This window comes from Oryza glaberrima, chromosome 6 (genome assembly GCF_000147395.1).
Source record: "Oryza glaberrima chromosome 6, OglaRS2, whole genome shotgun sequence".
In the NCBI taxonomy this organism is placed as follows: domain Eukaryota; kingdom Viridiplantae; phylum Streptophyta; class Magnoliopsida; order Poales; family Poaceae; genus Oryza; species Oryza glaberrima.
The window spans coordinates 25,716,338-25,729,311 of NC_068331.1; the positions used below are offsets into that span (position 1 = coordinate 25,716,338).

Here is a 12,974-nt window from a genome sequence, read left to right on the forward strand (position 1 = left end):
ATGGAGCCTCTAGGTCTAGACCGTTGAGACGTGGAATTTTTTTATAGTATATGGTTGAGATGATGGATAAATAATACTATGTTTGGACACTGATCGATTAGACACGACTCATTGAACGGGCCGTGTCGTGTAGGCTCACGTGCTAAGGCTGGAGCCCAGGCACGGCCCAGTAAGAATGTCGGGTCATGCTGTGTTAGCATGACACGATTAGGGTACATGGGCTATGTGTAATCCGGTTAGCCCAAATTTGACATACATAAAAAAAATACGAACAAAGTCCGTTGTATTTTCCTACACAAACTCCGGCAAAGCTCTGGCGAGGCTCTCTGCTCACCAATAGCACATTCCTCTTCCTGGTCATCAAGCACCACCATGGCCTTAAAAATAAAAATCCGAGTCTTCTCATCTTTTTTGCAAATTGTTTTTATGGGAAGGGGTCAATGCACACCATCTCACACCTAAGTATCTTGGGACTAAATATCTCCACTTATTTCAATAAAATCAGTAGTCTCTTAACCGTTTTATAATTAATCATCAAAACCCACTTAGAGAGCTAGATTCACTTTCAATTGTACGATGCAGGAAGGCAAGCAGGTTGTTGAATATGGGAGTGGCTGGCATTTTATCAAAAGTTTGAAAGGGTTTGGATGGCTCCCACTGAATTAAATAAATGAAGGAAGAAAACTAGTTCAATCGGGGTCACTTTCGGCTGAACCAGAATTCAAATACTACACCATTTTGGATATTGATATAAATGATGGTCTAAGGCGATGGCTGTTGAATACTCATACATGTACTGTATTATGCAGCAACAGTAAAAAAATGTGAGGTTTGTGTCACTGAGTATGGCGCAAAATGTAGCTTGAGCTAGCTTGACCGTTATTTTTTTATTTTGGTGCAAGGAAAATCAATGGTTAATATATACGTGTCTTCTTTCATCGGGCATATGTTATGGCGTACAAATGCGGTTTTACTGCTCCATCGTTTGGCTTATTTGAATAATAAGCAAAATGACATACAGTGTTAGTGTTCTTCGTAGATATTGCGTGAAGTGGAATTTGGTTGAACTCACTCATTTATTATTGAAAAATGTGGTTTATTGCTATAAACAGCAAAGTAAGTTGATTACCAGGTCCATTCCAGGAAGGATTGCAAACATAGGAAACAATTCACTCGCCACAGCTAAGCATATCCTGCACATAAATGCTGTATCCAAAATTACCAAACACGCCATCGTCTGAACTGGTTCCAATCCAAATCCAAAACCGCCGCCAGCCTCTGCCACCGCTGTGCTGAGCTGTCCAGCTCCATCTGCTGAATGCAAAGCCATCCATTCCATCATCCTACCAAAATGAAAAATGCCATCTCCACCAAAAAAAAAAAATTCAGAACGGGCAAAACTTTTTCAGAGAAAAGAAATGGCCAATGTCTAGCCGAAAGGTGAGTAGGTGGCGACTCGGATTGCTCCTTTTCTGTAGTAGTAGTAGTAGCATCCATGTCCTGATGTCCAGTTGTCCAGCAATGGCATTTATAATTTCGTACGGGTCGGCCACCGCCCACGGGGCACGGGTAGCCATCATCAACGGAAGCCAGAGCTTGGAAAAAACGAGTGCGAGAGACAGGGCGGCGGTCGCGACGAGATGATGACAGCTTGACAAGGACGCGCGGCGCGCTCACAAGAGTACAACACTGGAGGCGCTGTTCCACGTGTGCTCGCCACCCTGGATTCCGGCAGGTTGCCGGGGTTGGTTGGGGACGATGCCACGGTGGCGGTCAAAGTGGTCCAACGTGGCAGTCAAAGTGGGGCCCACCAGTCACGCCCCCTCTTTGTGCTTAAAATTTCAGCCGTCCCAATTTTTTTATGTCTAAACACATGCAATCCAGTAATTACGAATGTATAAGCACAGCACGCCTTGTTTGGAATTCTAGTTCTAGGCAGATCCCACGGGAGCACGGTCAATCCGGTTGACCAGGAGACCTACCGAAATATATGGGCTGTCTCGTTTAACATGGGCTTTTTTGTTGGCTTGTTTCTAACAAGGAAAAAGTTCACCGGAGGTCCCTCAACTTAACAGCGAGATTTTTCGAGGTCCCTTAACCACAAAATAAGAAATGTGTACCCCTAAACTTACATAAATCGTGCACACAAGGTCCTATGGTAACATATATGGGTGGCTTCGCTGACGTGGCATCTTAGTCAGCAAATTTTTTTTAAAAAAGTACATGGAGCCCATATGTCAGCAGCACATCTTTTTTTCTTCTCTTTTCTTCTCCTTCTCTTCTCTCTACCCTTCTTCGGGCCGGCAGTGGGTGGAATCAGTGAGCGCGGCAGCGGAACGGAGGCAGTGGGCAGTGGGTGGTGGGCGGAGCGGCGAAGCGGACGGCGGGCGAATGCGGTTGTGAACTTGTGGAGTGGCCGGCAGCGCTGTGTGGAGCAAGAGCGATAGAGGAGAGGTGGAGATGGCCGGGCAGGTTGTCGCCGTCATCGTGTGGTGCGATTGCAATGTGGACAGCAACGACCTGGCTAAGGACGATGTCTACGACATGAACGACAAGCATCCCGCTGGGTCGGCGAGTTCCTCGACCCAAGCTTGCTCAACGGAGTGAACGACGGACACGCTCCTTGACAGGTTCCATGAACGCACTAATCCCAGTGCTATGTTGCCGCCGCTCCACTGCCTCCCCTCCGCCCGCACCCGTCGCTGCTCTGTGCCGCGCTCGCCGATTCTGCCCGCCAATTTTTTTCTTAACTATTTTAATTGACATACAAACAATAAGGCGGCATCCCTCGAGGGATCAAATTCCACCCTCAATTCAATGGATCACTAGTTTATTGGAAATCTGGTTCGATGGAAAGCAATCTACTGCATCTGAGCATCCCGCTTATACATCCAAATTTGATTGTTGCATGCTTATTTTGTTGCACCTGCTTAGGGGATGTTTGGATCAAGAACCACATCGGATGAAGTGTATTAAACATAGACTATTTATAAAACTAATTACATAAATAAGAGCTAATCTGCAAGACAATTTTTTTAAGCCTAATTAATTCATAATTATAGAATGTTTATTGTAGTATCACATAGGCTAATTATGGATTAATTAGGCTCAATAGATTCGTCTCACGATTTAATTCAGAGTTATGAAATAGGAGTAGGTTTTATCGTTCTGTTGTGTTTAATACTTAACATGTGATGTGACCCCATCCAAACTCCCCCTCACATGCAAAAATTTCGGCCATCTTGACCCTTCCAGTCGATCTGACGCGACGTGTCGGAGAAGTAATTAACTGATGCGCGCGTTTCCCGCCAAGCCACTCACTGCTCGGCTCGACTCCTCCTGCTAGCTCGCCCGTATCCAGCTCTACCTTCGCCGGCGGTGGCGGCGGTGATCGGTGGTCCTCGATCGATGCCGCCCGCGGCGGCGCTGCTCCCGTGGCGGCGCCTCGTCGTCCCGCTCCTCGCCGTCGTCTCCGTGCCTTTCGTTCTCCCGCTCGCACTCCCGTTCCTCCTCCGCTCCTCCTCCTCTCGCCAGCCGCTCTCCGTCCACCGCCTCGACTGGCTCCCTCCTCTGTCCCCGCTGCCTCGCACCCCGGATCCATCAACTCCGCCGCCGCCGCCATTGACGCTCCCGTTGGCGCCACCGACCACTCCGCCGCCGCCGCCATCGACTCTCCCGATGGCACCACCAACGAGGTCGTCGCCGGCCGCTTCCCCGCCGCCTCCCGAGAAGGACGAGGGTGGAGGAACGACATGCGACTTGTACGACGGGGAGTGGGCTCGCGACGAGGCGGCGCGGCCGCTGTACGCGCCGGGGACGTGCCCCTACGTCGACGAGGCGTACGCCTGCGCGTCGAACGGCCGGCCGGACGCCGCGTACACGCGGTGGCGATGGGCGCCGCGGCGGTGCCGCCTCCCCAGGTAGTACTAGTACTAGTACCCCGCCGCTGCCGCCGCTTCGTCGCTCGAGCTCGCCATGGCTGATCCGATCTCTCTAGGTCCGTAGGTTCAACGCGACGGATTTCCTGGCGACGCTGCGGGGCAAGCGGCTGATGCTCGTCGGCGACTCCATGAACCGGAACCAGTTCGAGTCCCTGCTCTGCATCCTCCGCGAGGCCATCCCGGACAAGACGAGGATGTTCGAGACCCACGGCTACAGGATCAGCAAGGGCCGCGGCTACTTCGTCTTCAAGTTCGTGGTAATTAACCTCACTAAAACTGACAAATGGAATCCATGGCGGCGCAGCGTGACAGTAATCATCGTTATCCTGCAGGATTACGACTGCACTGTTGAGTTCGTGCGATCGCATTTCCTTGTCCGGGAAGGCGTGCGCTACAATCGGCAGAAGAACTCCAACCCGATCCTCCAGATTGACCGGATCGACAAGTCGGCGAGCCGGTGGAGGAAGGTCGATGTCCTCGTCTTCAACACCGGCCACTGGTGGACGCACGGCAAGACGGCGAGAGGGTACGTACCTACTCCCTCGTCTCTTAACATAGCAACTAAGAATCGGATGGGACATGACATAGTATAGCGAATCTGAAGAGAAGGTCTGTCTAAATTTAGGTTTGATGTACTATAGGATAGAGGGAACATGTGCCATTGTTGTGCAGCTCAAAGAAACCAACCATTTTGGTGTCGCTAGCTGAATCCTGATTGCTGAGCAATGTGGGCAGCATCAACTACTACAAGGAAGGCGACATGCTGTACCCACAATTCGACTCGACTGAAGCTTACAGGAGAGCTCTCAAGACCTGGGCTCGCTGGATCGACAAGAACATGGACCCGGCCAAGAGTGTCGTCTTCTACCGAGGCTACTCCACTGCACATTTCAGGTAACCGAACCTGATCATCACTCGCCATTGCAACAATTTCAGTTCATCTTGATTCAGATTTTAGTATCGAATTTTGGCAGGGGAGGGGAGTGGGATTCGGGTGGGTCGTGCAGCGGGGAGACGGAGCCGACGCTCAGAGGGGCGGTGATCGGCAGCTACCCGCGGAAGATGAGGGTCGTGGAGGAGGTGATCGGGAGGATGCGGTTCCCGGTGCGTCTGCTCAACGTGACGAAGCTGACCAACTTCCGCAAGGACGGCCACCCGTCGGTGTACGGCAAGGCGGCGGCGGGGAAGAAGGTGTCGAGGAGGAAGCAGGATTGCAGCCACTGGTGCCTCCCCGGCGTGCCGGACGCGTGGAACGAGCTGATCTACGCGTCCCTCGTGTTGGAACCCAAGCCCAGATCATGGAAACACCACTAGTACACTACTTCAGTTTCTTTTTGTGTGTGTTTCGGTTTGAGCAGTTGAGCTGATGCGCAAACTGAAAATGTGCTTGATGTTTGCTCAATTGAGGACAGGAGGTTTTGCCTTGCCTTTTGAGATGCAAAAGTCTTCCTCCTAATTTTTTTTAAACGCCATTCAGCTAGCTTTATTGAGAAAAAATAGTTACATCATTTACTAACATGCTCAAAAAAAATTAGAGGGTTCATCGACCCAAATACATCATTCTAATTAAGATATTTCAATTATTTCTTTCTTTCTTGAAAAAGCATCTCTATAGATAAGGTGTTTGTTTCTGTAGCTATGTTTGTGGAATCATAAAAAAAATAAAATCAAAACCGTTCTCCCCAATTTCAGTACCAAAATTCACAGCTTTGCCATCTTTCCCCTCTAACTTTTTTTTTGTTTTTTCAAAAGTCTAATACCTATTTCGTAGTCTCTAAAATTAAATTGTTGATCGGAATATAAGAAACCATCTTAATACTGATTGCATACATACGCATAGTACGTCAGCTGGTTTTGTTACATATTGGATTAGTTAATTACTCGTTGGTTTTTGTTTGAAAAAAAACGTAAAAGAATAGATCTTTGGTGGTGTTTGTAACTGATAAAGATGAAGATTAAGTTGGCGTATATAAAAAAACTATTAGCACATGTTTAATTAAGTTTTTAGATCGTACCGTTTATTAGTTCGAAAATCAAGGTAAAATCTGAATTTTAATGGGAGACTTTTGGATAGTGGGAGTATTACGTAACCTATACATGAAAGTGCATTCCTGCTTTACGTAAACGAAACAAGGCCGGACGGCCCAAGTCAAGAAGAGAAAGGATCCAGTCAAAATCTGAGAGAGCCGAATACTCTCTTCCCCAAACTATCTCCGCCTCTTCCTCCTCCGCCTCCGGTGATCCGGTCTCGCTATCTCTCTTCCGCATCTCGGGACGCGATGGCGGCGCTGCTGGGCCGGAGGTTCGGGATGGCGGCGGCGGCGCTCATCGCCCTCGCGGCGCTCGGATCCGCCGCCTCGGGGACGGCGTCCAAGTCGTCCTTCGTGAAATCCACCGTCAAAGCCCACGACGTCGTCATCTTCTCCAAGTCATACTGCCCGTACGGCCCCCCCTCTCCCATCTATCCTCTGTGCATTCCGCTTTACTGCTCTCGCTTAGCTTTTGCTGAGAATTTCGATTTGGGTTTTGGGATGTAGTAGTCGCCAGTATCATCTATGCGTTTAGCTGATCTAGTTGGGGGATTTCGATTTTGGATGTTGTTGCCGTGAAGTTGAGCGGACCTAATCGTGAATTTGTAGAAAGTCTGGAGAGTTGGTACTGAATTAGTTCTATATCCATCGGAAAACTGTCTTTTCGTTGCGAATTTTAGGAGAGATACATGACCTACTGGTCCTGGCTTGTGACGCTGTACATGAGTCTGGGAATTAATCCTCCTTTTGCTCGATCCAACTGTTGAGTTTTTGGTTTGATCCTTTACACAAATTTGGGACTGTTTGAAACGGACAGAGCAGATAATGGTTGCCTAGTTGGTATTGGACTAAAATGGGGAATGGGGAGGAATTGAGGTCATATGACCTTATGTGGTGATCCAAGTTTTTATCTCTCCTGCAATTCTATATGTGCTGTACACCATGTGATAGAAAATGCAGTTTTACTCAGTACTTTACCAACTTTTATAAAAATCTCTAATTATTTGGTCAACTGCAAATTTACTCCTTTTGATTTAGGCTAGTCGATTAAATTGATGTGCAAAGTATTGTTAACAGTAAGTTTCAGAGCTTTCAGGATTTTGTTTTGTGTAAGAGAGTTGTGGGGGCAATTCTTGCTCTATGATACAAGAACTTGCTGGATCAGAATTTTGGACTTTCAGATTAATTTGCTATTGGTGCTTGTGAAGAGTGAAGAGTAGGTAGCTATATGGAGTGTTAGCTGATGAGTAATGAATGTACAAAAATGATGCCCATGATACCAAAATCCAACCTACCCTTGTCTGCATACATGCTATGATACTAGCTAGAGAAACTCAATCTTAAAAAAACGCATAATTTTCCAGGTACTGTAGAAGAGCCAAAGCTGTGTTCAAGGAACTTGAACTGAAGAAGGAGCCGTATGTTGTGGAGCTTGATCAACGAGGTTTGTTTTATATACGTTTTCATACTGTAATTGCATTGTGGCTTTCTTAAGAATTTTTCTCTTTGTAATATTTATTTTTCTTTACTCTTTAGTATTTGCAGTTATTGATTTATAATGTTATGTCCTTGTGTTCTCAAAGTTTGCTAAATTGAGTATACATCTGCTGTAGAGTGGGCTGTAGCAGTAAGCAGTGCAGTTTATGAGACAGATCTGCTCACGGCTTTCAGCTATATACTTTTTTTCCCTTAGTGGAAGTATCATAGTTTCATTGAACTAACTGGGTCGGCGGGCCCAACATCTTTTTTAGAATGTTGTCATGTACAAAAACAGCACCACTCAAACTAGAGGCTGATATAGGAGTATAAAATGTGATAAAGGACATAGTCTAGTGTGGCAATGAGGTTACCATATAATATATTGAAAATGGTAAGAAAACTGCACAATGAGTGTCAGCGAACAGATATAAACACCAGGGATTCAAGGTCTATAGAATGTATCCTTCTTGCCTATCTGTTCAAACTATTTTCCCTATATGGCACAAAGGGGGGTAAAACAATCAGTTATATCAGACAGAATCATATGCATATTTACTGCCACTGAAAAACCTATCTGTTTTTGCAATTTGGTTACTCCTTGAACATACGCTATCTTTTGGACATTTCTTTCTTTTAAGTACAAATATTGTTCTCAGACCTGACACTAAAAAACATAGTCATTTTGATGATGCCTTGATGCAACAATTTTTCCTTAATGCAGAGGATGGTTGGGAGATTCAGGATGCCTTATCTGACATGGTTGGCAGGCGAACTGTTCCTCAAGTTTTTGTCCATGGGAAGCACCTGGGTGGCTCTGATGGTAGTTTTCCTGTAAACAAATCAATTAACTTTAAGATTCCATGAACTCTCTTTCAATCCTGACTCATACCTTCTGATTGGAAAAAAATGCAGATACTGTTGAAGCATATGAGAGTGGCAAGCTAGCCAAACTTTTGAACATTGATGTCAAAGAAGATCTTTGAGTAGTAATAGTTTAGCATCAATGGCAGGCCTCTTTCATTTCCATAGAACATACCCAAATACTGTGCAACTATGAATTCTTCATAGAATTTGGCTGTGAATGTACCTCTTTAGACCCCTTTAAACTGTACTCTATGACAAACCGACAATACCTCCGTTACCTCACATTTGTTATTTGCATAGGCCATCGTAATTGATTGCATCGCAAGCAGCATTCTTCCATTTTTGCATTTCCGTGCATATTATGTATTCAATTCAACTAGATGATATCCTGTACGCTGCTGCGGACATTTGCTTGGCAAATAGCTGCCGATCTGGTAGGGATGCGTGCACTAAGAACTGGGATGGAAAAACATGCATTTGCTTGGCAAATAGCTGCCGATCTGGTAGGGACGCGTGCACTAAGAACTGGGATGGAAAAACATGAAAGAAAGCAAAGGCAACTAATTTTATGAAATCTCACTTATACTCCAATTATAATTATCATATAATTAGAGTAAAGTTACAATGTGATCATATTTGATTTACACTAAAATGTTATAATTATAGTTGAAAGTTCTTCATAAAGCTGTAGAATATTGTATAGCCACTTACTGAAATAATAGGGAAAGAACCAAATCCAAGAGGGATGGATCTGTTTCCTTTCCGCACCCACACGGCCACACTAAAAATTCAAAACCGATTCTAAGAGGCATGTACTGTCAATTCGTCTTTGATTCGTCGTGCTCCAAACGTAGGCAAGATGAACGCTCTTCACCTACGCATAACAAACCTGATCGATCATCGATCAGTAGAAGAAAAGCTACTCCAACTCAATCGTCATCATGGACGGCGACCATGCCGGCGCCTGGTCGGACTTGCCGGCCGACGTCCTGATCACAATTCTCGAGGCGCTTGACATCGTCGACCTCGTCCGCGCCGGCGCCGTGTGCCAGTGGTGGAACACCTCGTCGGCGTACGTCCGCGGCCTCCACCACCTCCTCTCCCGCCCTTGTACGCCCTGCCTACTCTACACCACCGCCGCCGCCGCTGGCGCCGACGCCGACGCCGACGACCCCAACGTGGCCACCCTCTACAGCCTCACCGACCACCGGTCCTACACCGTCACGCTCCCGGGGCCCCACGTCCACCGCCGGTGGCTCGGCGCCTCCCACGGCTGGCTCGCCACCGCCGACGACGACGCGGCGCTCCACCTCGTCATCCCCGTCACCGGCCAGCAGATCAGCAACCTGCCGCCGGTCACCACCGTCGAGCCGGTGCGGCGGCTGCTCGACGACGGCGGCGCCGTCGTCCCTGGCATGTACGTGGTGTACCCGTACGACTGGACGCTGCGGGTGGAGCCGCTGGTCAACGCGCCCATGACGTTGACGGCGCGCGAGCTCTCGGAGTACCTCTACCTCCGCGTCTTCCTCTCGTCGGACCCTTCGTCCGACATCGTCGGCGGCGGCTGCGTCGTCGTGCTCCTCCACCGCCCCGACGGCCAGATGTCCTTCGCGAGGCTGGGCGACACGCACTGGACGTGGATACGCACGCCGACGGGGAACGAGCTGTACGTCGACGTCGGCTTCAGCGCCGACGGCCGGATGCTCTACGGGATACGCCGCGACGGCGCCATCCACGAGTTCGACCTCGGCGGCGAGCCGGCCCTGGAGAGGACGACCATACTCCCCGCTCAGGATGGCATGATGAGGCACACCAACTACCTCGTCGACGCGCCGTGGCTCGGCGGCGGCGACGGCGGATGCTGGCTCATGGTGTGCAGGCGCATGGGTGCAGCGAACCTCCAAGCCTACGCGGCATGGCTGGCGGACCGGAGCTTGCCCTACGACGGGGTCTGGAACACGCACTCGATCAAGGTGTACCGGGTGGATCCCGCGGCGGGGACGGCGGCGGAGATCAACGACGTCGGCGGCCGCCACGCCCTGTTCTTGGGATGCAACAGCTCGTTCGGCCTCGCCATGGCGGATTGTCCAGCCGGGATCCTGCCGGACCACGTCTACTACACGGACAACGAGGAGCAGTACGCGCTCGACACGCCAGAGTGCGCGAGGGACATCGGCGTTTACAGCATGGGAGATGGGAGCTTTCATCGGGTCAAGCCTCCTTCGCCGTGGTTGGATTGGCCGCTGCCCGCTTGGATTATACCCAGCTTTGGCTGCCTAGGCTATAGTAACAGGTTTCTAGCTAACTAGGATTCCAAAGCTACACATGCATGCATGAACAATGATCGCAATTAGTTAAGCTACAGTTAGTTTGTGTGGGCTCTGGACCAGTATATTTTCCTCGTGTTGGCTAATTTTTATACATGAATTTGTATACAAAGGGTACGTGATTTCAACCTCAAAGTAAGTCTCATGTTCAATCCTCAACATGCTCACAATTTCTTCTTAAAATATATTTGGAGCGAAGTCTCTCCAAATCTTTTTATATACATGAATTTAAAGGCACGTAGCTTAGTGGTTAGAAGAGCCTCAGGAGCACCTTAGGTTCTGGTTTGATTTTCCATAGAAACGAATTTTTCAGGATTCAGTCTAATCTTTAAAGATGCTCATAGGGATAGGGTAAACATAAATATACACAGTTGCACACTCCGTAGGGAACCAGCGGTTGTCCACGGCTCGAATACAACATCAGCATGCATCCCAAAACAGTCTAGGCCCATAAGCATCCTTGATGGTGACCTTGAGTCGGTGACAAAGGAAAAAGTCTATTTTAGGTCCCTCCTTTATGGGTCAAGTTACATTCATATCCTTCAACCACAAACCAGGCATAGAGAGTCCACCATTTTATCAAAACCAGTATAAATAAAATTCCTCGGTTTGGAAGACGGTTTTGTCACATGTGACGCTTACGTAGCATATTTACTTGATCAATTATGTGACGTGTCACCTACATGGCGAGGTTTAGGAGGCGGCTGCCGTAAGCGCCGCCATGAAGGCCGATCTCAAGCCGAGAGAAGGGGTAAAGGGAGAGGGAGACTGACATGTAGGCTTACTCTCTTATGGTTATGTGGATCCTATTGTTTTTTTTAATTTTTTACTTAGAGCCCGTGCGTTGCAACGGAAATTTTTTTAGTACCTAGCTTATTAAGTTAGTTAAACACAAATTCAGTTTAAGTAAAACTTTTATAATTTTTCTTATTATAAATAAGTAGGTGATTTAAAATTTTGAGAAGAGGCAGTAGTGAAATGGGAGATTCATTAGAGGATGATATAAATATCAATGGTAGAGGTGAGAGGTGATGCGGCAGAACGAACACCGCCACTACTAACATTTTAAGCAGTACATAAATTGACTATTATGCCATGTAGTCACTACGTCATATAACCGACCAAGCCAATACACCATATGGATGTAATACAAAACGAAACCATCTTCTAAACCCACCAAGGGACACTATTCATATTTGGTTTTGATAGTTGGAGAGCGCTATATACCCAGTTTTTGTGGTTGAGGAACGCGAATGGAACTCGACCCATATTTGAGCGACCTAAAATATACCTTTTCTTTTTTTTTGCCGGTGGCAAAACACCCAACCAAATCCTATCCTTTGGACCTCAAACCGGCCTAGTCCTCACCCGGCCCCATCACCCTCCCTACCTCCCAAGGCCCCAACCATGGGGGGGGGGGGGGGGGGCGCTAATGGGCGATCGCCCAGCGATCGGATCCCCCGCCTCCCCCTATAGACAGTCCTCCCACTTCTTCCCTTACTACAGTAAACCACAAAATTTTTTTAAAAAAACAAAAAGTTAGAAAAAATTTATGTATAGAAATACTATATATAAAAAATTTGAAATCAAATTCAAATTTGAATTCAATTTGAATTTGATTTTTCAAATTCAAATTCAAATTTAAATTTGAATCGGGTATGTAAACTTTTGACTTATAAACTTTGGATCTATAAACTTTAGGTGTATAAACTTTAGATGTATATAGAAAATATTTGAATTTAAATTCAAATTTGACTCGGATATAATTCAAATTCAAATTTGAATTAGGTATATAAACTTTAGGTCTATAAACTTTAGGTGTATAAACTTTAGATATATAGAAATACTATATATGAAAAATATTTGAATTCAAATTCAAATTTGAATAAGATATTTGAATTCAAATTCAAATCGGATATAATTTAAATTCAAATTTGAAACGGGTATATAAACTTTAGACTTATAAATTTTAGGTGTATAAACTTTAGATGTATAGAAATATTATATATATAAAAAATATTTGAATTCAAATTTAAATTTGAATCGGATATATCAACTTTTGGTCTCTAAACTTTAGATGTGCAACCTTGAGGTGTATAAACTTTAGGTGCATGAATTTACTAAAATAGAAAAATAATGCGGTGTCAAAAAAGAAAACAGTTGGAGGGAGGGAGGGGGGAGGTGGGGAGCGAATCTGATCGCTACCCCCTCCCCACGGCGAGCGATCGCCAAACAGCATTTCCGCCAACCATGTGCAGAAACCACAAATCTGCAGAGCCCCCATCACGCGATTTTCCGCTCAAATCACACGCCCGCGCCGCACCCCCCACCAC

The 12,974-nt window shown here is 46.8% G+C and overlaps 3 protein-coding genes across 3 annotated transcripts; all 3 read left to right on the forward strand.

Moving 5' to 3' along the window:
* The first annotated feature begins 3,239 nt into the window (after positions 1 to 3,239).
* On the forward strand, positions 3,240 to 5,483 carry LOC127777419 (protein trichome birefringence-like 5). The gene is made up of 5 exons (XM_052304006.1): positions 3,240 to 3,920; positions 4,006 to 4,198; positions 4,274 to 4,467; positions 4,677 to 4,835; positions 4,916 to 5,483. Exons 1-5 carry the CDS (start codon positions 3,409 to 3,411, stop codon positions 5,253 to 5,255), a joined length of 1,398 nt encoding a protein of 465 aa, XP_052159966.1. The 5' UTR covers positions 3,240 to 3,408; the 3' UTR covers positions 5,256 to 5,483.
* Positions 5,484 to 6,108: 625 nt separating this feature from the next.
* LOC127775687 (glutaredoxin-C8) lies at positions 6,109 to 8,653 on the forward strand. Its single transcript, XM_052301972.1, has 4 exons — positions 6,109 to 6,381; positions 7,336 to 7,415; positions 8,172 to 8,270; positions 8,363 to 8,653. Exons 1-4 carry the CDS (start codon positions 6,221 to 6,223, stop codon positions 8,431 to 8,433), a joined length of 411 nt encoding a protein of 136 aa, XP_052157932.1. The 5' UTR covers positions 6,109 to 6,220; the 3' UTR covers positions 8,434 to 8,653.
* A 602-nt stretch (positions 8,654 to 9,255) lies between these two features.
* Positions 9,256 to 10,623, forward strand: LOC127777045 (uncharacterized). The gene has a single exon (XM_052303553.1). The coding sequence runs from the start codon at positions 9,256 to 9,258 to the stop codon at positions 10,621 to 10,623; it is 1,368 nt and encodes a 455-aa protein (XP_052159513.1).
* The last annotated feature ends 2,351 nt before the right edge of the window (positions 10,624 to 12,974 follow it).